Genomic DNA, 12642 nt, shown 5'->3' with positions numbered 1-12642 from the left:
ATGGAAAAAAAAAGGTTTTGTCCCCCATAAATATGACTTCAGAAAACAGTTACCAAATCTCTGTACATTTAGGTCTAGGAATGTGTGTGGGAAGTACACCCTCCTTGAGCCCTCTGGAATCACATTTACCCTATGACAGAGCAGGAGCATCACCATCTTGGACAAGCCCCTCACTCTAAAATTCACCTTAATCAAAAACTGCCTAAATCCAAAGGACATCAGCCTAATGGCTAAGGTCAGCACAACCATAAACCACAAATAACATCTCCAACCAGAAACACTCCAAACTCCTCCCCAACCAAAGACATGCTAACCCCAAGATAACCCCCTCTGGCCAGAAAGATGTCAGCCCCAAGATAACCTCCCCTCCGCCCAGACATTCTGACCCTGCCATAAAACTTCTCCCTCACACAGAAACATTCCAAGCTTGTGATAAGTCCCTCACCCTAAAACCAACATATACTCTTACTCTGTAAGAGAAAGCACTCCTGATGGAAATCAGCCAGAAGCCCCTCTCAGGTTTATTTTCTCTAAAATAAATCTGTCTTTAACTGTTGAGCTGCATTTCGTGTTTCTTTCCTCTGTAACTCTTACACCCTGGCCCTACTCAGTCAAGTTGGTGGATTTAGGATACTTTAAAAACAAACAACAGGGCCTAATTTCTATAAAATGCATTCTCACATTGAAGGAGGCTCCTCAAGTAAGACTCAACACCTATTATTGATAAATGTTGAGATATTTAAAAAAAAACTGTAATTGAGAGAGACATGGCATCTATGGCCATGAAGTACTGCCTGGACCAGATCTTCTGAGTCAAGAAACAGCAGGCCTAGAAGTCTTTAATCATTAGACAATGTCATAGTTAGAATCCCTCAAGGCCTGCTATCATGACTTCAGTTTGACCTTCTCAAATTTCAATGGTCTGGCTCAAATCAGGATGACTTTGAGGATCTTTGGCTTCAGGGATGCTTTATTATCCTTTTATAATGCTCGTTAGTTAATTTGGGCTTTGGCAATTTCTGCAGAATGTACATTTCATTTCTTCCCTGTAAATGAAGAGGCAACCCATGAGGTTGTTAAACAAATTCTATTCAGTAGCTGGAAAAGTGAATTTCCTGTGGAATGACAGGAATTACATAGAAGCAAGCAATTTTATTTTCCTCAAATGTAGCAATAATTTTAATCTGTACATACATAAAACAAACAGTGCAATTATAAAACCTTGAAGGTGACATGCATATTTTAAGGTGCAGTTGGGATGGGGGAGGATGTTAGCATCTCCAATTTTCCTTACCACTTTTTTTTTCTAGTTCCTTATGCAAAAGCACTGAGTCAGGAAACTTCATCTGGAATGCTGAAGTTAAAGGTGAACTTCCTGAAGTCTGTGCATCTAAGTATCACAAACAAAATGGAAATGACCTTCTAGAGCAGTTTGGTAGGGACTAGAGTAATATGGCTGGCTTTCAAGCTGGAAATGAATGAAATCAGGGATGCATTTTCTGAAAAACTAAAGGAGATAATGTTTGTAACTGAGTGTCCTATTTCTGTTTTATAGTTGCTAACCACATGAGCCCTTCCACCAATCTTTTTATTCGGTATAGTTTCTGAATAGATGCTGTTCAATGGAGTTATTTGTAACTAGGGGTGGCGAGATGCAGAAGGACGGACCTGGGGAAATGGCTTCTTCCTTGAAGTCTGAGTCCATGCTCCTCTTCCACTGTTCTTATGGCCTTTTCTCTGCCATGGAGGCAGAGGTAGCTGGTGCAGAATGTCAGGTGCTGTCATCATTCACAGGCCCAGGGATGCAGACAAAGGTGAGTGATGGGGGTCTACCTTTGCTTCTTCCGCAATACCTTTTCTCAAGCTTTCCTGGCCTTGCAGCGGAACTTCTAGAACTAGAAAGTCAGTTCACTGGGTTCTTGACTCAGAGGCCAGGATGAGATGGGATGTGGCAGAGTGACAAGACACAAAGGGAAAATATGGTACCAATTAGCCTCAGAGCAGGATAGAGAAATTTATATTTGCACTGATGAAAATTCAAATTCCCAAAGTCAATCTAAAAAATGAAGATTTCCTTTGAGTATTAATTTTTTCTCTGTACAAGTAGCCTGTGCACTTCTGTTCAGATGATCCCAGGGACACTCTAGGGCAGCATGCTCTAGATCAGCTGGAACAGCTCTTTCTGGCAGTGACATTTTGATTTGAACCCCAAAGTAAATCCATACATGGCATCACAGTTATTAAAATAATGAACTATTACTAACCAGATGTAACTGCAATTCAATCAATGTTATATTTCACACAGAAATTTAGAAAAATCAAGAGTATAATAAAAGCATAAAATTAAACAGAAGGAAATCAATTTCTACAAGAAATCAAATATATTTACAATGAGATTTAAAGGGAAAAATAAGCTACTTGGATCATAAAATTTTATTTTAAATAACTTTAGCTACCTCAGCTGTTAATACAATAAAAGCAGAAAAAACAGGCTGCCTTTTATTTTTCCAGATTTAATCAGAAAATTGTATCTACAATAATTGACAGAACTCACTTCTTGTCCTTCACCCATCTCATCAAAAATTATTGCATTTTCCCCCAAACTGTATTTTTTGGATTCCTCTGTGAATATACTCATTTCGTCCTCTTTCCTGGAGGCATCTTGGTTTAAATCCATCTTTAAAAAAAGGAGAAGGGGTACATATGTGGAGGCAAAATATTCTCTTGAAGCCAACAGATACAGAGTTGCTAGAGAAGCTGATTGTACACACAGCTGCCTGGGATTGGGATGGGGTGGGCTGCTGATTTCGAGACACGTGACAGCCTTTGGTGGACGGGCACAGGCAAAGCCCCACGGGCCCTTCTTCCTGGGCAGGGTTGGGACTGAGCGGCGGAGGCAGAGCTTCATCTTCTTCTTGGAACTTGTCGTTTTGGTTCTCCTCCAGAAGCCTTCATCCAGATAAGAAGCCAATGACTGATTACAAAAATAAGAATAATTAAATTTGGCTCAAGAAATAGATTGTCCAACTGTTCTGCCTTGGTATTTTTTCAATATCCAAGGCCTTTACAAAGAAAGAAACAAAAACATCTTTCAATCTCCTGACAAAAGCGAACTCTTTCTTTTTTTTTTTTTTTTTTTTTTTTTTTTTTTTTTTGCTCCAAATGCTACGACCTGAAGAATGGCTGCAGATTGAGATATCAAAAATCTCAGAAAAATATATAATATATTTGTATATCTCTGTATGTCTATTATTTAAATTTCACATTCCTTTAAAAGTGGTTATTCAGTCAGTAGCTGCTGAAGGAGGCTCTTCTGCTGGGCCTGGGGGGTCTGTGGTCCTGACGTGGGCTTTTGAGTTCCCAGTGGACCAGGCTGGTTCAGGTAAGGGTCCCCGCCTACCAGATTCACTGTACACTGGACGTCAGCAAACACCTGAACCTGTTGCACCTGCTGGAACACAAATAAAAGATGTGTTTAGACAGAAGGGTCTGCCCCCCCGGCTTATGAGTGGGTACTACTTGAAGTGGAAACTCACTAGAGCATTCCTCTAGTCTGTAGTCACCACAGAGAAGAACTCTTCTGTCTTCTTGTCCTACAAAAAGAAAATCGCTGCACTCATTTTGCTCAGGGTTCTGGAAAGTTCACACTTTAAAAATAAAATCAAAATTGGAATGGTCACGCCTCCTAAAGGGTTGCCATCAATACTGAAAGTAAGTATCATTGCTAATGTTGCCAAGATTGGGAGAAGCCCAGTTTCAGAGTCTGGGTATCCAGTGGTACGTTTTAAAAAATACATGATATTTAGAAAACTGGTTTAAAACCATTCTATGGATGATTTCAGTAGGATAAAAAATCTTTATGATGTCACTGAAAAATTAAGGGCTTTCAACCAGTATTAGCAAAACAAAACCACAACTCAATAATAGGACATCAGCATCTAAGGTTAATGTCCAAAAGATTTTTTAGTATTTAAATATATTATTACACAGCTCTTTCACATATTGGCTTTAGGATTACAGCAAATTATCATTAGAACAATTTTATATTTGGCTTTTTTCCCCTGATAGACAATCCATTTAAACACATGAGCTAAAATTAACAGTACGTCTATTAGCCTTGAGAACAGTGTGAATTTTCCCTTCACTACTTTCAGTAATACACTTATTCCTTAAAAATGTCTAAAGTTGCACAGTTCTAGCATATTCTATTGGGAAAACAAAGCCAGAAGTTAGTCTTTACCAACCAGCCTTATTAAAAAGTTGTTCGTAGAACTGATTAAGGCCAATACCACACTTGTGAATGTTCCAGACCAGGAATGGAGATGCCTTCTAAGGCACCTAAGTGCATCTAAGTGTCTCAAACTTTTTGACAAACTTGTGTCTCCTGTTTGATAGGTCATAAAGTATTTTGGATTACTGGTGTATTTTTTTTGGTCATTTATCATTAATTCATGCCAATTACACTCAGCTTTTTTGAAAACTTTTCTATCCTAATCGAATAAAAGTTGTTTTCCATCAACCTTCATTAGCCAAATGTCAAATGTGGTATGCATCAAATTTGGACATCAGTCTGTCCCCTGGTCTCCCATCCTCTTAATCCATTTATATCTCCACTTTCCTCCCTCTCAGATGAGGCAGACAGCCCCCAAGCTGAGCTTTCCTAGTGCCTAAGGAATCAAATCTCTAGTTAGATTTGCACTGCTTTTCTCTCCTTCTCTTCCCCTTTCCCTAGTTTCCCAAATGTGGCTTCTAGCTCCTATGTGCTCCCATTTGTTACTGCCTCCTCTGAGCTCTTTGTCTTGTGTCTATAACACACCAATGTGCCCACTCTGCTCTCCAGCTGCCTCTGTGCCCTTGCCCCACCTTTGTGGTCTGTAACGTATCTTTCTGACTCTTGCCCTCTAGAGCTTCGCCAGGCCTTCCTCTCTTCCTAGGTCAACGATCCCCCTGCCATCCCTCTTCCCGCTCCTCTGTTCTCTGGGTTCTCTTCCTGTTCTCTCCTGTCTTGCCTCCTCCCCAACCCATCCCAGTTCCCCAGTACAGGTAGTCCCACTACTCCCCCAGTCCTCTTCTCCTCATCATTTTCTTCTCCCTTTCTGTACATCTGTCTTTATATTTCTGTCTAACTCACTCCCTAGCTGCTGTCTGGTAAATACAAAAACATTGGAGCAAGATTCATGATTGGCCACAACAGAAAGAAAATTCTACCACTGAAACTTCACATGACCACAAAATATAGTTCTTTTTTAGGCACTGATTTAAAAAAAAGTCAACATATAAAATTTGATGTTTATGTTTCTACATATGAAATATTGGGGCAGAGCATAAGGTGTTTTTGTCCCCAAATTCTTAAAAAGTTCTTGACAAAGGCATGATAAAATAAACTAGAAAGTTCTGCTTCTTTTAAAATAAAACTTTTTAAAAGATAGTGTAGGGTGGGCACGGAGGCTCATGCCTCTAATTCTAGCACTTTGGGAGGCTGAGGCAGGAGGATAACTTGATGCTAGAAGTTTTAGACCAGCCTGGGCAACATAGTGAGACCCATCTCTACAAAAAATAAAAAAATTAGCTGGGTGTGGCAGCACACACCTGTAATTCTAGCTACTTGGGAGGCTGAGGCTGCAGAATCACTTGAACCTAGGAGGCAGTGGTTGCAGTGAGCCGAGATCGCGCCACTGCATTCCAGCCTGGGCAACAACAAAGTGAGACTCCGTCTCAAAAAAAAAAAAAAAAAAAAGTGTACTATTGAAATTAGAGAAAACTGAAAAGACTAAACAAACTTATAAACCATTTCAGCCATTTTAAACTATTACTTAAAAGGGGGTGTCTTAGACCAGTCCACAAAGGACTTCTTATATTGTCACAACTTCTCAGATAGGCAAAGTGTGACACAAAAGAAGCTTCAGATCTTCCAGGTGAGAAGACTGGTGTGAGAGCTGAGTCCCAACCTCTGAAGATTTTCTGGCATAATTTTTGCTTCAGTTCAAATACTGTTTCAGGGCAGGGCTCTGGAACTTTAAAACATGGTTGTTTGGGTGTAACTACTTTGTCAAACTGCCCAGTAATGTCTCTGTGGGTTTGAGACTTTCAAAAACATCTGGTGAATGAAGACTCTTCATTTCCTCGATCTTATTTTTATTTTTTTGAGATGGAGTCTTGCTCTGTCACCCAGGTTGGAATGCAGTGTCACGATCTCGGCTCACTGCCAGCTCTGCCTTCCAGGTTCACACCATTCTCCTGCCTCAGCCTCCCAAGTAGCTGGGACTACAGGCATCCGCCACCACAACTGGCTAATTTTTTTTTGTATTTTTAGTAGAGACGGGGTTTCACTGTGTTAGCCAGGATGGTCTTGATCTCCTGAACTCGTGATCTGCCTGCCTCAGCCTCCCGAAGTGCAGAGATTACAGGCGTGAGCCACCATGCCCGTATCCCCAATCTTAAAATGCCTTCTCTCTCTCTTTTTTTTCTTTCTTTGAGTCGAAGTCTCTCTCTGTTGCCCAGGATGGAGTGCAGTGATGTGATCTCGGCTCACCGCAACCTCCACCTCCTGGGTTCAAGCGATTCTCCTGCCTCAACTTCCTGAATAGCTGGGACTGCATGTGCCCGCCACCATGCCGGGCGAATTTTTGTATTTTTAGGCAGGGTTTCTCCATGTTGGCCAGGCTGTTCTCAAACTCCTGACCTCAAATGATTTGCCTGCCTCAGCCTTCCAAAGTGCTGGGATTATAGGTGTGAGCCAAAATGCCTTCTCTTTACCTTGAGAGGACTCAGGTCCTATTTCCTAATGCTTAGACTGTGAACCCAGTCTTCTAATCTTTGTCCTTCTCAACTGGCCAATACATCTTCCTTCACCTTCTTCCCAAGATGAAGTCTAAACTAGCACTTCTATCGATGTTCCCTTTCAGGGATGACTCTTCTGTCCATACGGTTGAATCCAAATCCCTTAGTTTAGCATTCAAGGCTTCTGGAAATCTGCCCCAAGCCACTTTACCAATTTTAATTCCTATGAATACTTACTATAAACCCTTTACCTGCAGTTGATTTGGTTTCCAAGGACTATGCTAAGATATTACTATTTCCCTGTTTCTGTGGCCTTCCAGTTCCTTCTACTTCTAAATTTACCTCTGCACCAGCCTCCAACAACTACCATACCCTTTTCCTTCCCTTTGCCTTGGTAACTGTCCTTCAAGGCTCAGCTCCGCTCTATCTCTTGCAAAAATGCTCTTCTGACCATCTCAGCAAATTCTCCTTTCTTTGAACACTTATGGTTCATTACTTGTAACATAAATTTAATAATTTGCCTTCTTTGGTTATGTGACGGTTTATGTGCATATATTGATGTGTTTTATCTTTCAGCAGTCCCTAACTGGTATGGCAGAAACACTGTGGACTCTGGCGGTAGAAAGACCTGGGTTTGAACCTCAGCTCTTCCTCTTTCTAGCACTGTGAATGGTACATGTAGTTAAACCTCTTCATGTTCAGTTTCTTCATCTGTGAAGAAAAAGAATACTACCTTGTTCATAGGGTTACAGTGAGGCTTAAATGAGATAATGCATACAGTGCATAGCACAGTGTCTGGCAAACCACAAGCATTTCACAAATGAAGTTTCCTTTCCTCACTTCTCCCCACAGTTCACCAGATGCTGATGGAACATATCTTATGTGTCTTCCTACTGCCATCTGTGGCATAATCCCTGTGTTAAAAATGTTTATTAAGAGACTAAAGTCTGGCCTGGCGTTGTGGCTCATGCTTGTAATCCTAGCACTTTGGGAGGCTGAGGTGGGTGGATCACCTTAGGTCAGGAGTTTGAGACCAGCCTGGTCAAAATGGCAAAAACCTGTCTCTACTGAAAATACAAAAAATTAGCTGGGCATGGTGGCAGGCACCTATAATCCCAGCTACTCGGGAGGCTGAGGCAGGAGAATTGCTTGAACCCAGGGGGCGGAGGTTGCAGTGAGCCAATATCATGCCACTTCACTCCAGCCTGGGCAAACGAGCGAAACTCCATCTCAAAAAAAAAAAAAAAAAAAAAAAAAAAAAAAGACTAAAGTTCAACCAAAGTTACGAAAGTGAATTAAGCCCTTCCTCCAAAATTTCTAAATTAGGTTAATATAGGAAAGTGGTCACCCTTGCTGTTTGTGCTGTTTTGAAACATACTTCTTAGGAGGTGAAGTATACAGCAGGCACTCTGTTATGTCTGAATTTACTGAGATCTTCTGAGGTATTTTGATTACAGATGAGTTTTTAGCACTGTGCTTATTTACAAAATAACAATTAGTGGCCACCATTTGTGATCACTTTATCCTATCTAAGCACTGAGTTAAACCATCTGAACTGATCTCATTGAATCCTCTCAACAATCCTATAAGCAGGTGTCATGTTAGTTCTGTGGTTATACAGCAGCTCAGGAAAGCTCCATAACATGCCCAGGATGACACAGCTAAGAAGGGCACAGCCAGGACTCACACCCAGGTCTGACTCCCAAGGTCAGGCTCTTAATGATGCTACACGATGACCTCTGTGTATCTAGAGTACACTTGACAGCTCTGGGCTTAGAATTTCCTTACTGACCTGGGTTCCATCTGCTTCTGTTTTGAGAAGGTCAGTGGATGAGAGCTGGTTGCAGTAGAGGCCTGTGTGTCTCAGTGCAGGATCATTTATCTATTAAAGATAAATACAAGATCAAATTACAAGCTAGTTGTTTAAGCTGAAAACCAAATTCTTCAATGAAAAACAATCTCACTGACAGAAAAGTAATAGCAGCACAGCAAAAATGAAAAGCTTAGCAATTAACTGTGTTGTCACAAGTCAGGGTAGTCGTTCCCCTGTGGGGTGGTGAGTGTGTAAGGACACAAGGAGAACCTCTGGGATACTGATGACATTCTGTTTCTTGATCTGAGTGGTACTCAGGTGTGTTCACTTTGTGAAAATCCACTGAGTTGTACACTTTTCTCTATATTCTTATATATGATACTTTAATAAAAAGTTAATTCACACATACATATGTCAATTAGTGATAGACTCACACTTTGGTCAAGATTTAGTAACAGGGATCAGACTTATCCTCCTGCCTCAATCAGCTAAAAAAAAACAGACAAAATATGTGAAACAAAGGCACTGAAGACATTAGACAAAGGCAATGAAGGACGGTGATCCCTAACAGTTCAGCAGTCCCTCCTGTGGCAACCGCCCAGCCTACTGCCTGGAGTGTATTTCTGGCTGTATCACGGAGAAAAGCAACCCAGGCAGCGCCTGGCAGGCTCCCTGAGTTAAGGAGATGCAGCTAGAATCCTCAGAGCAGAATATCAGAGAGAGTTCTGGAATAGATCTGCAGTGGCCCTCAAGTCTGTAGCTCAGAACTAATCAGCTTATAGATGCAGGGGAAACAATCACCTGAATTCCCCACAGGGCCCTGATTTCACCCCCCAGAATGGAAAACATCATAATTCATGTAGTATCATGTAGCATATTAGAATGGTTTTACCTTGGTGGTAAGGTTAAAATTAGCCCTAGGAAAAAATACTGCTTTGGTTGCAGTAAACAAAAAAGCAAGGATGAAACTTTCCAAGTAACCTAACCATTTCCTAGAACAAAGCTCAAGAATATCTGTAGGAATATAAACAAGGTAAAATTCATGTCTGGCGTCCAATAAAAAATTACCAGGCACGCAAAGAGGCAGAAAAATATGATGCATGATGAAAAGGGAATTCAACTGAAATCAATTCAAAAATGATGCTGATAATAGAACTGATAGGTGAGAAATATCAGGACAATTATTATAATAACCATATTCCATTTAAGAAACAAGAGGAAAGACCGAACAGATATGAAAAATATGTTGGAGATATGGAAGATAGAAAAAGGATCCAAATATGACTGCTAGATATGAAAACTGCTATGTCTGAGATGAAAAATATACTGGATAAACAGATTAGATATTGCAAAATAAAAAATTAGTGAACCTAAGGCTACAGTAATATAAATGTTCTAAAATCAAAGAAAAAATAACTGAACCTCATCCCACTGCCCCAAAGCCCCCCAAACCTAGAGAATCAGTGAATGTGAGACAATTTCAAGTGTCCTATTATACATGCAAGTGAAGTCCCTGAAGGAGAGAAGTGAGGATGGCGACAAAAATTATTTGAAGAAATAATGATCAATATTTTCCAAAATTTGGCCGGGTGTGGTGGCTCACACCTATAATCCCAGCACTTTGGAAGGCCAAGGTGGGTGGATCACCTGAGGTCAGGGGTTTGAGACCAGTCTGGCCAACATGGCAAAATCCCGTCTCTACTAAAAACATAAAAATTAGCTGGGTGTGGTGGTGCACCCCTGTAGTCCCAGCTACTCAGAAGGCTGAGGCAGGAGAATTGCTTGAACCCAGGAGGTGGAGGTTGCAGTGAGTGGAGACTGCGCCATTGCACTCCAGCCTGGGCGACAGAGTGAGACTCTGTCTCAAAAAAAACACAAAAAACCAACAAACGACAACAAAAAATTTTTTCCAAAATTTAATGAAAATTATATGGTCATGAATCAAGAAGCTCAGTGAACCCTAAGAATAAGAAATATGAAGAAAATACACTGAAGCATATAACAATCAAATTACTTAGAACCAGTGGTGGAGAGAAAAATCTTAAAATCAGCCAGACGGGAAAAACATCAATCATATATGGAAGAACAAAGATAAAATGACAGCAGATGTCTCATCAGCAACACTGTAGTGGAGCAACATCTTTAAAATACTGAAAGCTGAAACTGCCAAGCTAGAGTTTAGGGGAAAGAACATTCAAAGATGAAGGTGAAAGACTTTTTCAGACATAGAAAAGCTCATTAGCCGCAGGCCTGCACTATAAAAATGTTAAAGCAAGGCTGGGCGCAGTGGCTCACGCCTGTAATCCCAACACTTTGGGAGGCTGAGGCGGGCAGAACATGATGTCAGGAGATTGAGACCATCCTGGCTAACACGGTGAAACCCCGTCTCTACTAAAAATACACACACACGAAAAAAATTAGCTGGGCATGGTGGCAGATGCCTGCAGTCCCAGCTACTTGGGAGGCTGAGGCAGGAGAATCGGTTGAAGCTGGGAGGTGGAGGTTGCAGTGAGCTGAGATTGCACCACTGCACTCCAGCCTGGGCTAAAGGGCGAGACTCCATCTCAAAACAAACGAACAAAAAAAAAAAAGTTAAAGCAAGACCCTCAGGCATAAGGAAAATAATACCAAATGGAAATTTAGAACTACAAAAAGAATGCAGAAAATTGAAAGTGGTGACTATGTGGGTAAATATAAAAAAGCTTTTATTTAAATTTTCTTTAGTCAATTATAGTTTATAATTAATTTATAAATTTATAAGTAGAATTTATAAATTTATAATTTATAATTGACTAAAGAAAAAATAAATTGCAGGGAATAGAACATATATAAATATAATATGTATGACAACAGTAGCACAGGAGGGACAAAATAGAAATAAACTGTAATGAGTTTCTATACATTATATACACCTCTATACATTATATTATACCTCTATACATACATATATCACCTCATGTGATATAGAGGTGATATAATATACACCTCTATTCATGAGGTGATATAATATACACCTCTATACATGAGGTGATATAATATACACCTCTATACATGAGGTGATATAGTATCATTTGAAGATAAAAAAGGTAATCAGTGTTTATATATTTTTATGATTTGCTATAAATGATGGCTGCATGGTAATAGCCTAGTTACTATAGCGTACTTTGTTGTTGCTGATACGAATAATGAGAATAGCAACTATAGAGAGTTATTGCAATAATCTTAAATATCGTTTTGAATTTATTCATTCTCTTCTAAAAATCTGTAAGAGGCTCCAGGATAAATTCCACACACTTAGATGGCATGCAACATATCAAAAAAGCTTACCACATTACTTCTTCTCTAAATAAAATATAAATATCCCCTTAACATTAATTAGGCTTTCAACCCCTATCCCGCCTAGGTCATGCTGTGATAACCAATCTTGAATGTTCTTTTTCTATTCTGTTTAGGCAACTTTTTCATAATGCCTTTTTTGACCAGGCCTTTTTTCTTTTAAGCCCTCAGTAGTCAACTGTGCATACACTCCTCATCTGACAGAAACACGTATGGCCCATCTCTTACACACTAGTTTTGTCCTATGATTAAAATGATTCTTTGTTCATGTTGTGTCTTTCCCAACTTGTACATATGCATGTCCCACAAGGCTATCTTTGTACACAGTAAGTACTGAATAAATGCTTATTGAATTAAAAGGTAGAAATGAAGAAAATGTGTTCAAAATATAACGGAATATTCCAAGACAATATATTACATGTACTGTTTTTTTGTTTGCTTGTTTTTTTGAGACGGAGTCTTGCTTTGTTGCCCAGGCTGGAGTGCAGTGGCGCAATTACCAGCTCACTGCAACCTCCGACTCCTGGGTTCAAGCAATTCTCATGCCTCAGCCTCCCGAGTAGCTGGGATTACAGGTGCATGCCACCATGCACAGCTAATTTTTCTATTTTTTTTTTTTTAGTAGAGACAGGGTTTCACCATGTTGGCCAGGCTGGTCTCGAACTCCTGACCTTGTGATCCATCTGCCTTGGCCTCCCAAAGTGCTGGGATTA

The 12642-nt window shown here is 40.2% G+C and overlaps 1 protein-coding gene across 7 annotated transcripts in view; it reads right to left on the bottom strand.

The window, feature by feature from the left end:
- Window positions 1-1068: 1068 nt before the first annotated feature.
- The window catches only part of NCOA1 (nuclear receptor coactivator 1), a 277704-nt gene continuing 266130 nt past the window's right edge, over window positions 1069-12642 (bottom strand). For 3 of the 7 annotated variants that reach the window (XM_030800366.1, XM_030800367.1, XM_030800368.1), the window contains 2 exons: window positions 8573-8662; window positions 3148-3451 (listed from right to left, as the gene is read on the bottom strand). In XM_030800366.1, coding sequence (XP_030656226.1) covers window positions 3281-3451; window positions 8573-8662 — 261 coding nt within the window. In that variant the 3' untranslated portion in view covers window positions 3148-3280. Of the gene's footprint in view, window positions 3452-3536; window positions 3594-8572; window positions 8663-12642 lie in introns of all 7 variants that reach the window. The other 4 variants (XM_030800370.1, XM_030800371.1, XM_030800369.1 and 1 more) reach the window with 4 other exon arrangements.

Source organism: Nomascus leucogenys, chromosome 19 (genome assembly GCF_006542625.1).
Source record: "Nomascus leucogenys isolate Asia chromosome 19, Asia_NLE_v1, whole genome shotgun sequence".
Classification (NCBI taxonomy): Eukaryota; Metazoa; Chordata; class Mammalia; order Primates; family Hylobatidae; genus Nomascus; species Nomascus leucogenys.
This window is presented reverse-complemented; position numbering and strand designations above follow the sequence as displayed.